Source organism: Mustela putorius, unplaced genomic scaffold (assembly GCF_011764305.1).
Source record: "Mustela putorius furo isolate JIRA1106 unplaced genomic scaffold, ASM1176430v1.1 tig00000508_pilon_pilon_pilon, whole genome shotgun sequence".
NCBI lineage: Eukaryota > Metazoa > Chordata > Mammalia > Carnivora > Mustelidae > Mustela > Mustela putorius.
Window position 1 is genome coordinate 2895648 of NW_025421402.1, and position 20568 is coordinate 2916215.

The window sequence follows — 20568 nt, forward strand, 5'->3', positions numbered from 1 at the left end:
TCATTCCTGCCCCCTAGTTTCAGTTTCAGTCCTCAGCCAGAGTACTTCCAGCAAAATACCTAGTGGGAGAACCATGGGCAGGTCTTTCAAGGCATTTGCTATTAGGGCTAACGACTAGAAAAAAAAGCCTCCGAAAATTTTCTGTTAAATGTAGTCGTCTTTCAAAAAGTGGTATAATTAATGTTTTGACCATTTTAGATCTGGCAAAGAAAGGATGACTCATTGCTGTGATTTTCATGAATACCAAGGAATAAGGATGTGGCAGACTCTTCAGGGTCTGGTTTCCTGTTTTCTGCCAGCTGCATTTTCTATGGGGTTCAATAACAAATGACCAGAAACATGGTGACTTAAAACAACAGAAATTTATTATTGCACAGGCTAGGTTGTATTACCTGAAGGCTAGAAGCCTGAAGCCCAGGTGTTGATAAAGCCGCACTCCTATAGGCTGCAGCGGAATGTTTGTTCTTTGCCTCTTCAGATTCTGGTGACCGTCAGCATGCCTTGGCTTGTGGCTGTATCAGCTCAGTCTCTGCCTCTGGGGTCACATTGCCTCCTCCTCTTCGGTCTGTTTCAAATCTCCCCCTGCCCCTCTCTCTTTCTCTCTCTTTTTTTTTTTTTTCTTTACGATTTTATTTATTTATTTATTTGACAGACAGAGATCATAAGTAGGCAGAGAGTGAGGGGGGAGCAGGCTTCCCTGCTGAGCAGAGAGCCCAATGCGGGACTCGATCCCAGGACCCTGGGATCATGACCTGAGCCGAAGGCAGAGGCTTAACCACTGAGCCACCCAGGCGCCCCTCTTTCTCTCTTTTTTAAAGATTTATTTGCTTTGAGAGAGAGAGAGAGTGTGTGTGTGTGTGTGTGTGTGTGAGAGAGAGAGAGAGAGAGAGAGAGAGAGAGGGAGAGGGAAAGAGAGAGAGCAAAGGGAGGGACAGAGGAAAAGGGAGAGAATCCTTGAGCACACTCCACGTGGACTCAGTACCACAACTTGAGATCACAACCTAAGCCAAGACCAAGAGTCAGACACTTAACCAGAGATACCACCCAGGCACCCCCTGTCTATCTCTTATAATAATACTTATCATTGGAGTCAGGGCCCACTTTGATAATTCAAGATGATCTTGTCATCTCAACATCCTTAATTATATCTACAGAGACCTCTCTTCCAGGTAAGGTACATTCACAGGTTTCAGGGAGTAGGACACGGACATATCTTTTGGGGAGCCACCATTCAACATACTGCACCATTGAAAAGGAGAGAAATGGACAATACAAAATGGTTGGTAGGCAGCAATGTACAACATCCTTGACCTGGCCCTAGTCCATGAATGGATGTGCTGTATGATTTTGATGGAATCACCTTGGGGAGCCAGAGAGAAGTCTGGGTGATTCTAGATATCTGAGAATCAGCTGAACAGAAAATGTGACTTTCTATGCATCTGGGCATTTATTCTTCCACTTAACAAATATCTAATGAGGGCCTCTTCTGTGCCAAGTGCTGCTCTGGGTGTTTGTGATACATCAGTGGACAAGTAGCCCTTGTGGAATTTATATTCTAGCTTTGGTAAGAATGACTTGAAATACTCATATAGCTGATTCAGAAATGCACTGCTTGCCTGATTAGTGTTTGTGTGAAAGAAATTATGCTCTTTGTCTTATCTCTAATCATTTAGAGTTTCCAGCATAAAGTTGAAATTATGTAATTTGGGGGGTTATATAAATTTCAAATTATATACCTTATATGTAAATTATTATTATTATTATTATTATTATTGAATTATATAAATTTTGGGAGGTTGAAGGACAAAATAGTGAAATGGATAGAATGGGGATATATTACAAACGTCATCATCTCCCAACATGTTTGTCAGCATGATTTGTTGAAATCAAGCAAATGTGAGCTGAAAAGTCCAAACACACAGGTGGTATGCTTCATAAAGCCCAGCTTCTAAGTGTCATCTGGTCTGGCATCTGGAGCTGGGTTTTGTGGGGAAAAGAGTTGTTCTGGGACAAAGGCAGGTAGTTTTAGCAGTATTCTGAGACACGAGAGCAAGGTCAGCTCTTCGAGCCAGCGGCACTTGGTGGTGGCGACAGTTGCAGGCTATTTTGGGAATGGAGGAGGCTTTGTTTTGTAAGGCTTTCTCTGCACTCCCAGATTTAACTCTGGCACTGATCAGCCATCAGCCACTTTTGTCTTTGATATAGAGAGAGCAGTATTAGGTACAGCAGAGAGATCATAGTGCTCTTTTGTCATTTTATTGGTAAAATCAAGTGTTTTTCCTTGGAGATAACTTATCACTGCCAAGGAAATGGGACATGCTGATTTTAGGAAGCTTTAAATTATTACCTGGCAATTTTTCTAATATTTCTCTGGACCAATAAATAATATCTCCTTTTGTTAAGGAGCTTAGGACTACTTGTTATTTTAGGAATGTTCTGTGTGTCCTTAGGAATGAAAAGCAGAAGGAAATGACATAAGCCACAGCAGAAGGAATAGGGTTAAATGGCAAAGAATATTCCCACTGATGTCATAAGTAACATCAGAAACGTCTTTACCATCCTTGGCTTACTCAAGGGAAGGAAAGACTCATCTATCTGGAAGGTTCATTATGGCGCCATGTAGAGGACATCATGTTGGAGTCCGTACCCCTGGACAAGGTTTGATAGATGGACAGATCTGCTCATCCACCGTGCTTCGTTGTAGATGAGTCAGCAGCACAAGCTGCAGACAGAGTGGGCAGAAGGGCATCTAAATTTAGTCATTATTCACTCGAGAAGGTTTTCAGTGACTATTTGTCTCTCCTTCATGGCTTTAGTCATATTCCTTCTTCTGGAGATAGAAACAAAAAGAATGGAGAATGGTCAGTCCAAGATATTTCATGAGCACAACTTTGTTGATTGTATCCGAGGACGATTCTCTTTCAGTTGAACAATCATACACACTATTTATTCACACAGCTTCTGAATTTAGGAACCTAAATTCAGGTTTAGATTCTTAAACCTAAGGCGCAGAATCTTGGACACTAGAGAAGGAATTTTTTGAAATCAGACTTAATAAACAAGCTCTAAAATCTTGATAGTTCAAAGACATTTTTTAAACCAAACTGCCTTCCTCCTATAAGATCTGGGAGGTGGGGGAGAGCAGTGGTGGGTGCTTTTTGTGCTTTCTCTTGGGGAAGTTGCTTGCTATTTGTTAAACTGGTGGCTTAAAAACAAAAATGCCAGGGTTTAGCTCCTTGAATCCTCACAGAATCCTATGAGCTAGGTGGTGTTCTCATGCTGTAGTTGGGGACAGTGAGGGCTCCTGGGTGGCTCAGTCGGTTAAGAATCTGCCTTCAGCTCAGCTCAAGATCCCAGGGTCCTGGGATCGAGCCCTGCATTGGGCTCCCTGCTCAGTGGGGAGTCTGCTTTTGCCTCTCCCCCTGGCTTATGCTGTCTCTCTCTCTCTCTCTCTCAAATAAATAAATAAAATCTTTAAAAAAAAAAAATGAGTACACTGATCCTCAAGTTACAAACTTCACTCCAGGTTACACATACTGGCCGAACTGGTATGCAACCCCAGGTGGGTCTGACTTCAAAGCTGATGTTTTTAACAATATAATGTTCTTCACTTTGTGGAGGGCATGGGGACTAATTTAACTGTTGACCTACTTTATTTTCTCTGAGATGATTCTTTGGAGACTGATGATCTGCCAAAGTACATTGCAGATTAGGCTAGCTTTTTGTTGTTGTCTTCTCCAACATCCTCACAATGTCTAAAAATACTAAAAATACTGTACAAGAATTTGAGATTCAAAGATAAAAATGTCACAGAACTGAAAAGGAAGAGAACTGAAGTGGTGATAGGGTGAAGGAGATTAAGAAAAGGAAGGGAGAGAAGTAAGGGGGACGGAAGAAGTTTTCTCCTGTTTGATACCTGGACTCACTAGGCTTATTTTAAGCCCTCCGGGATTTGGCTGCTCTCATCTTCAAGGGACAAAGAATGATCTTGAAAACCTTGGCTTCCAAAAGTCTGCCGGGTGGTGACATGGATATTGGAGCTAAGTTTTTAGATTGTTGAGCCAAAGAAATTTTGCAACCGAGCAGGAAGCAGTTGACCCAGCTGCTTAACACAGGTTAAGATGGCACATCTGATCTTCATGATACAGGAGTTTATTATTACATGAGCAAAGCATTTTCTTCTCCTTAGACTTTAGTGCCTTTTTGAAAAGTATTCCCTTCCATCCTTTCACTTGAAAGTCTTTACTAACAGTTTTTAGCAAGGTGCTCTGCAATAAGTTGGCCAAATCTTACCTTATGGGGCTTACAGACTGGCAGACATTCAATATATCTGAAATTTTGTGAGAATAATAGCTATGGAATATTTTATGTGGTAAAGAAGTAAAGAGTAAGTGAGGAATGCTTGTAGAAATTGATAAGCCTAAGAGAACGTTGTAGAAGAAATGTAATTTGGGGAGCTGCTTGTTGAAAAAGAGACCAATATGAATTTTGGCAATAAGAGTCATCTGGCTTCCAAAGGTCAGGTTAGAGGAATATGTTATATTGCATCAAATCAAATCTAGGCTGATATGTTAGCTAATCCCAGTATTTGTAAAAAGAGTATCAAATGGTTTGGGAAAAATGAACAAAGATGCTTTTTGTAACCAGGGTTACCTAATTAAATTTTCATCCAAATTGAATCAGTCTTTGTTCATGCATGCCCCTGCTTCTAGGCAGGGTTGATGTGAGGTTTATCTCTGCAGATAACTTAAGTTCCTTTAAGTTCTCTGAGTAAGATATGTATTACTTAAGCCCCATAGACAAATAAACTTGGAAAGAAGACTATTTTACAGAGAATTGTAATGTACAGACAATTGTGGATACTTTTCTTAACTCTTATACTAAAAGTCCAGCAAATAGGAGTTTCTTAAATATTAGTTGCTGTGCAGAATCTGAAACCATGTCGGTGGGTTTTTCTTACTTTGTGACATCAAAATTGAGTGGTCTGACTTACACTTTTTTTTTTTAAGATTTTATTTATTTATTTGACAGAGATCACAAGTAGGCAGAGAGGTAGGCGGGGGTGGGGGGGTGGGGGAAGCAGGCTCCCCACTGAGCCGAGAGCCCGACATGGGGCTCCATCCTAGGACCCTGGGATCATGACCTGAGCCAAAGGCAGAGGCTTAACCCACTGAATCTTTTATCCATGTATGATTATCTAATACCATGTATTTCATTAGGACTTGGAAAATAAGGCTTCATTGCGCTATTCAGATTTTCCAAATGTTAATGCATTTTCTTATATGCTTGTGTATATTCCGAATGATCTCATCAGAAAAGTATTAGGAAGCTGTCAAACTCGTGGGAGTGGTATGTTTCCCAAAATTCCAAGTTTTTTTGGATGGTCAAATTTTATCACTGGCAATAAATGCTATTTATTTTCTTTGAAGTGACAGGCTCACCTTGTTCATTTTCAAGTCTTAAACCATAATATGCACATCAGTTGTTCTTTTGAGTAAAAATAGCATTCCATGAAAAAGTGGCTTTTTCATCTCACAATAGATGCACAAGTGCTTCTTTCTCTGTTCCTTCCTTCCTTTCTTCCTTCCTTGCTTCCTTCCTTTCTTTCTAAAAGATTCTATTTTTTATTTGACAGAGAGAGACACAGGAAGAGGGGGAACACAAGTAGGGGGAGTGAGAGAGGGAAAAGCAAGCTTCCCACTGAGCTAGGAGCCTGATTCAGGGCTCGAACCAGGGTCCTGGGATCATGAGCTGAGCCGAAGGCAAATGCTCAGTGACTGAGGCACCCAGATATCCCACAAGTGCTTTTTTCTTGGAGGCAACCATCATGCTTTGGGATGCAGCAGAAGTGCTTTATGTGTACCTCCTATGTCACACAAATATTTAAAAGACTTATAGCCAAGGATTGAGATTTAATAAAATTGATAATATTTTACTGCTTCCCCAAGGTTATTCTTTTTTTTTTTAAGATTTTATTTATGTATTTGAGGGAGGGAGGGAGAGAGAGAGAGAGAGAAAGTGAGAGAGACAGAGAGAGAGCATGAGCAGGGGGGAGGGGCAGAGGGAGAGGGAGAAGCAGACTCCCCACTGAGCAGGGAGCCCGAAGTGGGGCTCAATCCCAGGACCCTGTGATAATGACCTGAGCTGAAGGCAAACACTTAACCAACTGAGGGACCTAGCTGGCCCCATCAAGGTCATTCTTAAATGAAACTTTTGTTTTAAACTGTGAGTGCGTGATAGGGAAGAATACAGTGAGTACTAGTATCCTTTGATGGTACTGCCTTGATTCATATTAAGGCACCAGTAGTTTTACCCATAATACCTTTTGTATCCTTAGTGTAAATGTCAGCACAGTGAAAAGGGCAAATAATGTCTTAATATTGTTATAGAAAAATCATTTTGATCTGATAATAGCTTCTCAGCTGGAGTTTTAACTCCCACCACACATCCACCCAACCCCCACGGAGAGGATTTAAAGACAGTTTTTTTTTTTTTTTTAAAGGAGTCTCGGGGCACCTGGGTGGCTCAGTGGGTTAAAAGCCTCTGCCTTTGTCTCAGGTCGTGATCCCAGAGTCCTGGGATCTCTGCCTACTTATGATCTCTGTCTGTTAAGTAAATAAATAAAATCTTAAAAAAAAAAAAGGGGGGGGATTCTCATTTGTTTCTAGGTCCTGAATTATTCCAGCTGTTTTAGAACCATCAAAGTCTTGATAATGACTGCCTTTATCAATGTGGACATTTTACCTCCTTTTTGTTCTATAGATAAGTTAAGACAGCCTTTTGGTCTGCAGATCTCACTGCTATTTGCTATTGGTTCATTTAGGCTTATGGTAGGTCTAAAGTTTCTATTCAAAGAGCTCCTCTGCTTTCTCCTAATTGTTGCTGTGAGATGGGCAGCTGAGGATCCTTAACCATCCATAACGACAAGACACATGGACTTTGCCATATTGTTTGGAGCCATTCAAAAAATACATGAAAAGAAAGTACATTTCTTCACGTTGAAATGATCACCTCATCCTTCCTCACCAAAGTGGGGATTGTGCGGCAACCCTAGAATCTTAAACTATAGCCTCCTACCAAGAAAATTGCATTTGATTCTGTGTGACTGTTTTATTTTGAAATTAATAAGCAGATTAGTGGTTTCTAGCATGTCCTTTTTTATATTATGATGATGAAACAGCTCATCCATTTATAGTACTCTGGAAATCACTTCATAATTAATCCTAATAGTACTGTAAATAAAATTAAGTATCATTCTACCTATTTCACAGCTGAGGGTTTTTTAAAAAAATACTTATTTATTTATTAGAGAGTGTGTTCATGTGCACCCATGAGTGAGAGGGAGGGAGAGAGAGAGAATCTCCAGGAGACTCCCCACTGAGCACGGAGCCTGATGCGGGGTTTGATCCCCCAAGACTATGACCTGAGCCAAAACCAAGAGTTGGACACTCAAACAACTGAGCCACCCAGGCATCCCTACAGCTGAGATATTGAGGCACCCAGACAATTCAGGGGTTTGCATAAATTCACAAAGCTTAGAAGTCATCCTCTGGACACTTTTGTCAGCATGCAAGAAATAGACATTAATGTGCTATTACAGCTGCCATGTTGTCAGTACCCAGAGCGGTGTCTGGCACATAGTAGAACTCAGTAAGTACTTGTTGAGTCAATGAATGGATTTTTCTTTTCAGGCCTGTATTGATGAAAATTTGGACATGGTGAAGTTTCTGGTGGAGAACAGGGCCAATGTAAACCAGCAGGACAACGAGGGCTGGACACCTCTTCATGCAGCAGCTTCCTGTGGCTATCTCAACATAGCAGAGTGAGTCTCTGTTTGGGTTTGGATTATTTGTAGGAATAGCCTTCATTTATCTTCTGCTCTTAAAAACTTGAATTCATAAATAGTTTTAATTTATATTACAAATTATAAAAGTGGGAGGTTGAATAATTTTTAAGAAATAATTGATACTTTTTTTTTATATACCTGCTAAATCCACAATTTGTTTTTTGTTTTTTGGGTTTTTTTAAGCTTTATTTATTTATTTTAGAAAGAAAGAAAGAAAGTGCAAATCAGGGGAGGGACAGAGGGAGAGAATCTTCAGGTGGACTCCCCACTGAGCGCAGAGCCCAACATGGAGCTCCATCTCATGACCAATGAAATCATGACCGGAACCAAAACCAGGAGTCATCTGCTTAACCAGCTGACCAACCAAGTGCCCCAAATCCACAGTTTTGTAGTTGAAAATTTTTGTTTCTTTCTCTTCTCCAGTAATTCATATTTGCTGAGCTATTAGGAGGTGGCTTCTGTTGAACTCTCTGGGTCACAAATATGTAGGCAGGCCTAGAGATTTTTTCTGGACTTCTTTGTAAACTTGTTTTATTGTTTAAGAAAAAAAAAAAATCAGTGCTCAGTACAAATGAAGGTAGAGAATTCCTGCATACTGATCACAATACCTATACAGTTAATAGCAGAAGAATGAGCCTAAACATGGAACAAAGGAAGCTAGTAGGGTTTGGCATGTGTTCTCCACATTAGTAGAATGGGTGTGTTTATTAAGACACATAGGTAGCTCCTGACCTCCATGACAACCAGTTGTCCCTGTTTTGGGCAGAAGAATCCTGGCCACATCATGTCTGGTAAGAAGGAATGAAGGTTATTGTTATTTTTATAACACTTATTTATTTTAAAATTTTAATTAATTTATTTTTTTTAAAGATTTCACTTACTTTGAGAGAGAGAATACACATGCAAGTAGGAGGAGGGACAGAGGCAGAGGCAAAGGGAGAGAGAGAATCTCAAGCAGGTTCCATACTGAGCATGGAGCCCAGCATGGGGCTCAGTCTCACTATGCTGAGATCAGGACCTGAGCTGAAATCAGGTGCTGGCCACTTAACCAAGTGAACCACCCAGACACCTCTGTTTATTTTTTTTTACATAATCTCTACGTTCAGATGGGATTTAAACTCACAACCCAAAGATCAAGTGTCATTTGGTCCACCAACTGAGCTAGCCAAGCACCCTTGAAGGTTTGTTTTTTTTTAAAGATTTATTTATTTATTCTTATAGAGCAAGAGATAGAGCAAGAGTGAGTGTGCCTGTGAGTTGGGGGAGGGACAGAGGGAGAGAATCTCAAGAAGATTCCCTGTTGAGTTGCAGCACCTTTTGGGGTAGGAGGGAGGCTTGATCTCATGATCCTGAGATCATACCCTGAGCAGAAACTAAAATCAGACATTGAGCCTGCTGAGCCACTCCGGCACATCTGAAAGTTTTTTTTTTTTTAAATAGGAAAGAGGTTGGGGCGCCTGGGTGGCTCAATGGGTTAAAGCCTCTGCCTTCGGCTCAGGTCATGATCCCAGGGTCTTGGGATCAAGCCCTGCATCAGGCTCTCTGCTCCCCAGGGAGCCTGCTTCCTCCTCTCTCTCTCTGCCTGCCTCTCTGCCTACTTGTGATCCGTGTCTGTCAAATAAATAAATAAAATCTTTAAAAAAATAAATAATAAATAAATAGGAAAGAGGCTTAGCAGTTGAAACATCTTTAAAATGAGACAGTTGAGTGTATTCTAGATAAGAGTAGATTTAGGTTGATAAGGTAAATTCACTAAATAAAATCATGATATTCTGTGATCCTTTGCAAATCAGATGCTTGTTTTAAGGCACTTTTCCATATAATTAGAGCTCTATTATATTTCTCTTACCCAGCAAACAGCAGGGAGGATTCTGTTGGCAGCTCTGTGGAGGCCTGGAAATGGCTTCCCACACAATCTGATTTGCCCAGGTTTCCTGGGGGAGAGCCTGTGTCTCAGTTTTGCTTTTGAGTCGGGGATGCTCAGTGGGAGAATTTAAACAATGGGAGAGTCAGAGCCAGAGAAACACTAGGCAGCAGTGCTGGTGTTTGGGCTGCTTGTTCTAAAAAGTGGACAACGGGACTGGTCCCAAGCCAACAGAAACGAACAATGCCGTTTTCTTTAGTCTCAGTTCTTCTCCTTGTTCTAATTTAGTAAAAATCAGTCATCTCTTCATCCCTTAGGCTGCCCTCTTTTCAGAGTCTCATAGGAAAGGCTCCGATTCTTACTCAGCCTTACCACTAATGCCAGCATTCTGATGTCTAAGAGTTATGGTGGCTTCCTCATAGATATTGTTTTTACTTTAAAAAATTTATTTAAGAAACAGTTATAGAACATTCCAGCACCTCATTTTTAATATTTTATTATTTGTTCAGGTAGCTTGTTGGTGATTTTTAAGTTACCGAATCTCATTACATTCAAGAATTCCACTTTTTTCTGTTGGAAGGTAACAAGCAGAGCTCATGCTTGGAATTAGGATCACTTGTGTTGGCATTGTCCATGGGGTCTCTTTCTTTCACTTCTTTTTGTGAAGCTGAGTACAGAGAATGATTGTAAATGCTTTTTTACAGTGATTTCTTTAATTCTTCTCTCTGGATGAACACGATTCTTTTGGAAATAAGTTCAAAATTTAACAGTCTCCTGCCCAAATAAATATTACCTTGAGTGAAAGGAATCGGTAAGAGTTACTATTTCCTCATATAAATTATTACTCATTAGACATATCAAAGTCTGATCAGGAGAGTGATGATCTAGACTAGACTGTACTGTATACATGGGGTGATGGTTAGGGATGGCCTTCTTTAATTTATCTTTCATTATGCATATCATTATTAGACAGGTTTTGACCTTGTCATTATTTACTTATTTGTGATTATTTTCTGTACAATGGAAAAGAACGCCACTGTTTATGTAATTCATTTTGGTTGCTTTACCTTAGGGCCTATGAACAATGTTTTAGAGAAGATTAGCCCTTGGTCATTTTTTCTTTCTTTTTTTTTTTTTAATCTTAAAGATCTTAAGTTTTATACCCTTATGCTCTGAGTCATAGGAATTCTAAATTTCAAGGGAGTGGAAACAAACAAGAGGCAAACTAGCTTTCCAGGAAGAATCTAAGGGGCACCTGGGTGGCTCAGTTGGTTAAGCCTTTGCCTTTGGCTCAGGTCATAATCCTGGGGTCCTGGGATTGAGCCCTGTGTCAGGCTTACTGCTCAGCAGGGAGTCTGCTTATCCCTCTCCCTCTGGCTCCCTCGACCCTGCTCATGCTCTCTCTCACTCTCGCTCTCTCTCAAATAAATAAATAAAATCTTAAAAAGAAAGAAAGAAATGCATTCTGTTTCATGTTTCATTACCTTTTTGTCTCATATTTGAACTCAGTATGGTATATTTTTAAAAAGAGGTTTAGAGGCTGTTATTTTTCTCATTTTAATTTGAGTTCAGGCTTATTGTTAGTTAGCTGGATGTTTTATATTTTTGTTACCAATGACTGTTTAACTTAGAAGCAACAACAGATAGAGCCAAGGGCACAGCATTTAGTTTGACTTTATAGTTTATTAGGACGCTAATTTATTCTGAGTTTTTAAATACATTAAATTTTCTTTCTTCCTCCTTTAGATAGTAGTAAAAATATCTTATATCAATTGTGAGTTAGGAAGACACTAGAAGGGCTTTATTTTCTAAGGGCTTATTTATTGAGCTCATGGGTAGTTCTGAGCCTCTGGATAACTATAAAGATTCTCATGGGTAAAGTAAATATTACTTTATAGATTGATATTTATTATTTCTCAGGTAGACGTGGGAAACTAAACAGGTGTTTACTTCTTTTTTTCCTAAAAATGGTCTAGAAAGGTAGCTTTGATTAACCATAATCTCTGATTCATGGTGAGCCAGATTGCTTTCTAGAAATGAGTCTTCTTGATCATGAGCGTAAGAGCATGTCAGAAAAGGGGAAAAACAGGGGCCGTTATACAGTGCCTGATCTAGTAAGGGATGGAGTAGATGTCAGAGCAGAGTAGTTAAGGTGTTTCATTTATTTCAGGTAATGTTTATATAGTGCCGAGATAGTAGAGATGCTATCAGAATGTCATAGCAATGATACTAGTAAGGAAGATACAGTTCTTGCCCTCAACTAGCTTTCAGCCTGATTGGACAGTTGGGTCAATAGTGTCTTGGCAGAGGTCCAGAATTGGTGATGCGGAGGACTGTGGGGGGAGGGTGGAGTTAAAGGAAGGAGACAGAAAATTCAGTTGGTGAGAACAAGCAAAGGCTGCATGAAGGCAAAAACATTTCAAAATGGACATTGAAATACGGAATTTCTAGAAGGAAAAGGATAAGGGAGGGTGTTTGATTTTTCAGGGTGGGGGAGGTGCAATTAAATGTTTCTTTGGCCTGAAGTTAAGGAGCCAGAAGAGAGAAGCTATTGAATACGTGGAGATGAAGGAGTAATCTGGTACTTGATAGAATTAAGAAAGCAGATACAGAGAATTAACCTTTGAATTGAAAAAAGTCTCATCCTCAGACTCTGAGGGAAGGACAGGGAGAGCTGAAAATTAGATGAATTGTGAGTGCTTTTGCACTTTATATATGCGCAATTAATCCAGAAATTCACATTTATTGAGGCTCTGTTATACCAGGTACTAGGCACTGAGAAAGCAAAAACACAATTTCAATATAGTCTTTGTTGATTCTCTTTTGCCAGCTCTTTGAATATAGCGACAATCTTGATTATCTTTTGAAAGTCTATGATATCTGAAATGTGGTGCCTTAAATAGGGGACCAATAAATGCTCACCGCTTTGTTGAAACTGATTTAAATAGTATTTCTTTCTCCCCTTTAAATACTCTGAGTATTTGGTAGAGTTCCCAGCATTACTGGGATTCTCACTGGCCCAAAAGCAACTTGATCTAGTGAACAGATGAACTAGACCTGAAGATGGGAGGCTGGGGCCACTGCCTTTGTCGTTTGCCACTTTCTTGATTTTAGGAAAATAACATGTATGAGCCTCAACTTCCTGTGCTGATGGTACTCCCCATATTGTCTACTTCTTAAAATTGCCTGACACATTATGTAATTGTATGTGAAAGCACTTTGAAAATCAAAAAGGATCCATTTAGGATATTAAAATAATCAGACCTTTCTTCTTCGGGGTTGACTATTGTATTTCAATATAGAATCTAATTGAATTTAACTATTTCTTTCTTTCTTTTTTTTTTTTTTAAGATTTTATTTACTTATTTGACAGAGAGAGAGAGAGATCACAAGTAGGCAGGGAGGCAGGCAGAGAGAGTAGGAAGCAGGCTCTCCGCAGAGCAGAGGGCCCAACGTGGGGCTCAATCCCAGGACCCTGGGATCATGACCTGAACTAAATTAAGGCAGACGCTTTAACCCACTGAGCCACCCAGGCACTCCTAACTATTTATTTCTTAAGTAATTTAGTTTCCTCTTAGAGTGTAGAAGGTTTCATGTAGATGGCTGGTTGAAGGGAAAGTTGTGTAGAGGCATAATTTAGGCAGATTCATGCACATTTTATTTCATTACTTTTCTGTTTTCATACCCAGCACTACTTAATATACTCTAATGCGACATTGAGAAAGTTTTTGTGAGAATTACTTCCTTATATATCTTCTGAGGGCTCTTACTGCCAATATTCAAGTGTATAAATCCTTTTGGGAATCTGTGTTTGGACCTCAGAGAGATGGTGGGTGAGTTTTTATGGCTGCATGTCTTCCTTAAGGTATTTAGAAAATCTCTTACTATCCAACAGGAGTGAGAGGGCGGAAGTTAGGAATATGAGTGTGAACGAAATCCTGCTTGTTGGTATTGCTCATCATGAAATAGAGAAGCTTCCAGTCCTAATTATTGAAGGCTAATGGAGTTAGAAAATAACAATGGCACATGTTATCTGGGACCACATTTAAGACCCCAAAACAGTGGCCTTGCTCTGCAGAGAAGACAATATGCACAAGTATAAATCAATATTAGACTGACCGAGATAATGTAGATCCTGGATCTTGTCTACGCAGGTATTTCATTAACCATGGAGCCAGTGTGGGTATTGTGAATAGTGAAGGTGAAGTCCCCTCGGACCTTGCAGAAGAGCCTGCCATGAAGGATCTTCTTCTGGAGCAAGTAAAGAAGCAAGGTAACCTACGCGATTCCAGAGGGCCAGGAGAGACTCTCAAACATTGCTACTTAGAAAATAATCCATTTGCTGTGTAGAGCTTTTCATTATCAGATTATGAGAGGATTAGATCTATCTCCACAACATTGGGTATCTTAACTATCAATCACCAAAATCACGTGTCCTCTTAATAACTCACGCAAGAATAGGCCAGATGTCAAAAGGATGACTGGTGATTCCTTGTTTTTGCCATATCCAAGGGTGTATACACATTGAATAGTTGGGAGTGACCTGAGTATTCTTTGATAATATAAGTCAGACTGATGAGGAGCATGAAGTTTATCACTGTGTGGACATAATACTGGATTTTGCTACACATTGTGAAGTCTAAAGAAAGGATGATAGCTAGTGTAAATTGGAGTATTGGTCAAATTCTGTTGATGACTTTGTATCTTTTCTCTTGATGAGAACTAAAAGTGGTGCTGCTAAAAGTATTATAACCTCTGAAATGATCCTTAACCATACTGACCATGACAGTTATTCTGTAGTTTGTTATTTAGAAGAATAAACTCTATAAATACATTTTCAGAAGAATCCATATCAGAGAGTAAGTCAGGATCTTCCTGAAGTCTCTGGGTTCTTTTAATTGCAAATGGTCAGATGGGAAGGAGGACAGGTTTTTGGAAGTTTGCTAGAACCGTCAAAAAACTTTGTGGACATGATTTGTGGTGATGTTTATTTAGTCTTTCTGTTAAACTAGTTTACCCACAGTCTGCACTTTATTCCAGAAGATTAAGCTCCAGTGGCCTTTCCTGATACGAACCTTTAGAATAGGCAGGCCAAGGCTGGCTACATCCATTTGTTCATATATTACTGAAAGCTGCGTTTGCACGACCACAGCAGAGTTGAACAGACAGAATGGCCCACAAAGCGGAAAATATTGAATATCTGGCTTTTTATGGAAAGTATGCCAGTGCCTTAAAATAATGATGTTCTAGTGTAGTAAATACTTGTTTTTACTGCCTTCCTGTGTATAATTTTTGTGCCCTTTGAATTAAAGAAATTTATACTTAGTTTACCACTCAGTCCCACTCGGCCTTATACTAAGATAGACATCACAATTTACAAAGACTTTTTTTTTTAAACAGTTTTTTAAGATGGCTTTGATTTAGAAAACCAACTTTTCTTGTGTTTAAAAAAAAATTATTTATTTGAGGGAGAGAAGGGGGAGGGCAGAGGGAGAGAATCTCAAATAGATTCCCCACTAAGTACAGAGCCCCAGTGGGACTTGCTCTCACCACCCATGAGATCAGAACCTGAGCCTAAATCACCAGCCAGACGACTGACTGAGCCACTCAGGTGTTCCAAGAAACCAACTTTTCTATTTTGATTTCTGACTCTTCAGTTAAAGAATATGCTGTGTTAGATGAGTGTTCAAATGTATGCTTAACTTTGTTAGCACTGTTCTCTGTGTGGAATTCTGGTATGTTCTAAATCAGATACCTCTTTCAATTAATCAAGAAGATATAAGTCATAAATACATATGTACCCAACTTTTGAACACCTAAATATATTAAACAAATACTGACAGATCTGAAGGGAAAAATAGATGATAATGTAGTAATAGAAGGGGACTTCAGTACACCCCTTGCAAACTGGATAGGTCATCTGAACAGAAAACCAACAAGGAAACATTGGACTTGAACTATACTCTAGACCCTATGGACCTAATAGACATATACAAAATATTCTATCAATAACAAGAGGAAAACTGGGAAATTCACAAATATGTGGATATTAAACAATCTGCTACTAAACACCCTGTGGGTCAAAGAATAAATCAAAAGAAGAATTTTAAAATATCTTGAAACACACAAAAATGGAAACACAGCATGCTAAAACTTACGGAATGCAGCAAAAGTAGTTCTTAGAAGAAAGTTTATAGTGACATGCTTACATTAGGAAAAAAGTATCTCAAATAAACAACTCACCTTTACATTTCAGAGGAATAGAAAAAGGAACAAACTAAGTCCAAAATTAACAGAAGGGAGGAAATAACAAAGATCAGAGCAGAAATAAATGTAACAGAGACCAGGACAAAAAAAGAAAAAAGATCAATGAAACTAAGAGCTGTTTTTTTTAAAAAAATAAATAAAATTGAAAAACCTTCAGCTAGACAAAGAAGAAAAGAGAAGACTAAAACAAAACCAAATGAAAGGAGAGGCATTACAACTGATATCACAGAAATACAAAGCTTGGTAAGAGACTACTGTGAACAACTATATGCTGAACAACTGTATGCCCACAAATTGGATAACCAAGGCAAAATAGATAAATTCCCAGAAATTTACCACTTACCAAGACTGAATCAGGAAGAAATAGAAAATCTGAACAGACTGATAACAAATAAGGAGATTGAGTCAGTAATCAAACAATAAGAAAAGCCCAGGACCGGATGGTTTCTTTGGTGAATTCTACCAAACATTTAAAGGTTAATACCATTCCTTTTCAAATTCTTTCAAACCAAGAGGAGAGAACACTCTCAAACTCATTGTATGAGGCCAGCATTACCCTGGTACCAAAGCCAGATAAGGACAGTATAAGAAAAGGAAACTATAGGCCAATATCCTTGCTGAATATAGGTACAAAAATTCACAACAAAATATTAGCAAACCAAATTCAGCAGCACAACAGAAATATCAGACACTATGATCAAGTGGAGTTTATCTCTAAGATGCAAGGGTGGTTCCGCTACATAAATCGATAAATATGATACACAGCATTAATAGAATGAAGGGTAAAAATTATCATCTCAACAGATGCAGAAAAAGCATTTGACAAAAATGCGACAACCTTTCATGGTAAAGATTCTGAACAAATTGGATATAGAAAAAATTATCTCAACATAATAAAGTCCATATATTACAAGCCCACAGTTAACATCATACTCAATGGTGAAAGGTTGAAAGCTTTTCCTCTATGGTCAGGAATAAAACAAGGGTACCCACTCTCATCACTTCTCTTCAACATATTACTAGAAGTCCTAGCCAGAGTAGTCAAGCAAGATAAAGAAATAAAAGGCATGTAAATCAGAAAGGAAGAACTAAAATTTTGTTTGCAGATGATTATGATCTCAGATATAGAAAATCCTGAAGACTACCAAAAAGCTGTTAGCATCAAAAGCAATAAATTGGTTGGGAATAAATTTAACCAAGGAGGCAAAAGATCTGAAAAGAAAGAAATTGAAGAAGACACATATAAATGGAAATCCACCCATGTTCATGGATTGAAAGAATTAATATTGTTTAAATGTCCAAAGCCATCTATAGGTTCAGTGCAATCCCTATCATTTCAGAGGCATTTTTCACAGAAATAGAAAAAAAAATCCTAAAATTTGTATGGAATCACAAAAGACCCCTAATTGCCAAAGCAATCCTGAAAAAGAACAAAGATGGAGGCATCATACTTCCTGATGATAAAACTATACTACCAGGCTATAGTAATCAAAATAGTGTGGTACTAGCATAAAAATAGATACATAAACCAGTGGAACAGAACAGAGAGCCCAAAATTAAACCCTCATATACTAATGGTTAACTACTATTTGAGCAAGAGAGCCAAGAAGACTCAATAGGGAAGGGATAGTCTCTTCAATAAATGGTGTTGGGAAAACTGAATATAATCACATGCAGAAAAATGAAATGAGACCTCTATCTTAAAACACTCACAGAAATTAACTCAAATTGGAGTTAAGACTAATGCATATGACCTGAAGCTATAAAACTCCCAGAAGAAAACATGGGGGAAAACCTCCTTTTTACATTGGTCTTGACAATAATTTTCGGGATATGAAACCAAAAGCACAAGCAACAAAAGCAAAAATAAATAAGCAGGACCACATCAAACTAGAAGTTTCTGCACTGCAAAAGAAACAATTAACAAAATTAAGACATCCTACAGAATGGGAAAAAAAATCTGCAAATCATATGTTCGATAAATACAATACATATATGTTTGATTAAAAAAAATGGGCATTTTTTCAAAGAAGATGTACAAATAGCCAACAGGTTCATGCAAAGATGTTCAGCATCACTAACCATCAGGGAAATGGAAATCAAAACCACTGGGAGAGATAACCTCATACCTGTTCAAATGGCTTTCATCAAAAAGAGAAGAAATAGTAAGTGTTGTCAAGGCTGTGGAGAAAAGGGAACTCTTGTACACAGTTGGTGTGAATGTAAATTGGTATAGCAACTATGGAAAACTGCATGGAATTTCCTCAAAAAATTAAAAATACTACTACTATATGACCCAACAGTCCCACTTAAAGGTATATATCCAAAGGCAATCGAACTAAAATCTCAAAGAGAGGGGTGCCTGTGTCGCTCGGTTGTTTATGCAGCTGACTCTTGATTTCAGCTCAGGTCATGATCTCAGGGTCCTGGGATTGAGCCCCACGTCAGTTTTCTTGCTCAGCAGGGAGTCTACTTGATTCCCTCTCCCTCTGCCCCTCCCCACTAAAATAAATAAATCTTAAAAAAAAAATCTCAAAGAGATATCTGTATTCCTCTTTTCAATGCATCATTATTCACAATAGCCAAGATACGGAAGCAACCTAAGTGTCAGTCTATGGATGAATGGATATATATATATATATATATATATATACACACACATATAATATTACATATATATATGAATATATATGAATATATATATATTGTGAATATATATATATGTAATATTATATGTATATATATATATGAATATTATTCAGCCATGAGAAAAAAGAAAGAAGGAAATATTACTATGTACAACAACGTGGGTGGACCTTGAGGGCATTATGCTAAATGAAGTAAGACAGAAAAAGAAACAAAGAGAGTAGAATGGTGGTTTCCAGGGGCCAGGGATGGGGATAAATGGGGAGATAATTGGTCAAAGGGTACAGACTTCTGGTTATAAAATAAGTTCTGTGGATCTAATGTACAGCATGGTAACTTTAATTAACAGTATTATGAACTTGAAAGTTGCTAAGTGATTTTAAGTGTTCCCAGCACAAAAAAAGAAATAATTATGTGAGATGATATTGTTATTAGTTAACTTTATTGTAGTGATCATTCTGCAATATATAAGTATCAAAACAACATGAACAAATTTAGCTTACACAGTGTTTTATGTCTATTGTATCTCAGTGATGCTGGGGGAAAAAAGAAATAAATTGCTTACCCTTTCACCCCATCTGTCTCTCCAAATCAGACAGATAATCCTTAGGGTAGTTCACAGGTTTTCATTTAGGAAGTTAGTTGGGAGTAGACCAAACTCAGATAAAGCCTGCTCATAAGTATAGAACTCTTTGGATGGGTATGTTTGTATTTGGGACATGCCATTTTTGGGGTAATTTTTTGGTATTTTTTTATTAACATATAATGTATCATTTGTTTCAGGGGCACAGGTCTCATCAGTCTTATATAATACATAGTGCTCGTTACAAAACATACCCTTCCCAATGTTCATTATCCAGTTACCCCATCCCCCTGACTCCCTCCCCTCCAGCAGCCCTGTTTGTTTCCTAAGAGTTTCTTATGATTTGTCTCCCTCTCTGATTTCATCTTTGTTCATTTTTTTCTCTCTTCCACTATGATCCTTTGCCTTGTTTCTTAAATTCCACATTTCAGTGAGATCATATGATAATTGTCTTTCTCTGATTGACTTATTTCACTTAGCATAATACCCTCTAGTTCCAGCCACATCATTGCAAATGACATAATTTCAATTTTTGATGGCTACATAATATTCCATTGTATATAGATACCAAATCTTCTTTATCCACTCATCTGCCAGTGGACATCTGGGCTCTTTCCATAGTTTGGCCATTATGGACATGGATGCTATAAACATTCGGGTGCACTTGCCCCTTCAGATCATTACATTTGTACCTTTGGGGTAAATACCCAGTAGTGCAAATACTGGAGCATAGGTTAGCTCTATTTTCAACTTTTTTAAGGAATCTCCATGCTATTTTCCAGAGTGGCTGCACCAGCTTGCATTCCCACCAACAGTGTAGAAGCGTTCCCCTTTTTCTGCATCCTTGCCAACATCTGTAGTTTCTAGACTTGTTAATTTTAGCCACTCTGATGGTGTGAGGTGGTATCTCATTGGGGTTCTGGTTTGTATTTCCCTAATACGGAGTGGTATTGAGCACTTTTTTCGTGTGTTTGTTGGCTACTTGGATGTTTTCTTTGCAGAAATGTCTGTTCCTGTCTTCTGCCCATTTCTTGATTGGATTATTTATTCTTTGGGTGTTGAGTTTGATAAGTTCTTTATAGATTTTTGATACTAGCCCTTTATCTGGTATGTCATTTGCAAATATCTTCTCCCATTCTGTCTTGTCTTTGGTTTTGTTGACTATTTCCTTTGCTGTGCAAAAGCGTTTTATCTTGATGAAGTCCCAGTAGTTCATTTTTGCCTTTGTTTTTCCCTTCCCTTTGGAAACGTGTTTATCAAGAAGTTGCTGCAGCCAAAGTCAAGGTGGTTGCTGCCTGTCTTCTCCTCAAGGATTTTGGTGGATTCCTGTTTCACATTTAGATCTTTCATCCATTTTGAGTC

The 20568-nt window shown here is 38.5% G+C and overlaps 1 protein-coding gene across 8 annotated transcripts in view; it reads left to right on the forward strand.

Annotated features, from left to right (window-relative positions):
- Window positions 1-20568, forward strand: part of PPP1R12B (protein phosphatase 1 regulatory subunit 12B) — a 220815-nt gene that overhangs the window by 47380 nt on the left and 152867 nt on the right. For all 8 annotated transcript variants that reach the window (XM_004756308.3, XM_004756303.3, XM_045081017.1 and 5 more), the window contains exons 2-3: window positions 7692-7822; window positions 13865-13983. In XM_004756308.3, the coding sequence (XP_004756365.1) occupies window positions 7692-7822; window positions 13865-13983 (250 nt within the window). The remainder of the gene's footprint in view (window positions 1-7691; window positions 7823-13864; window positions 13984-20568) is intronic.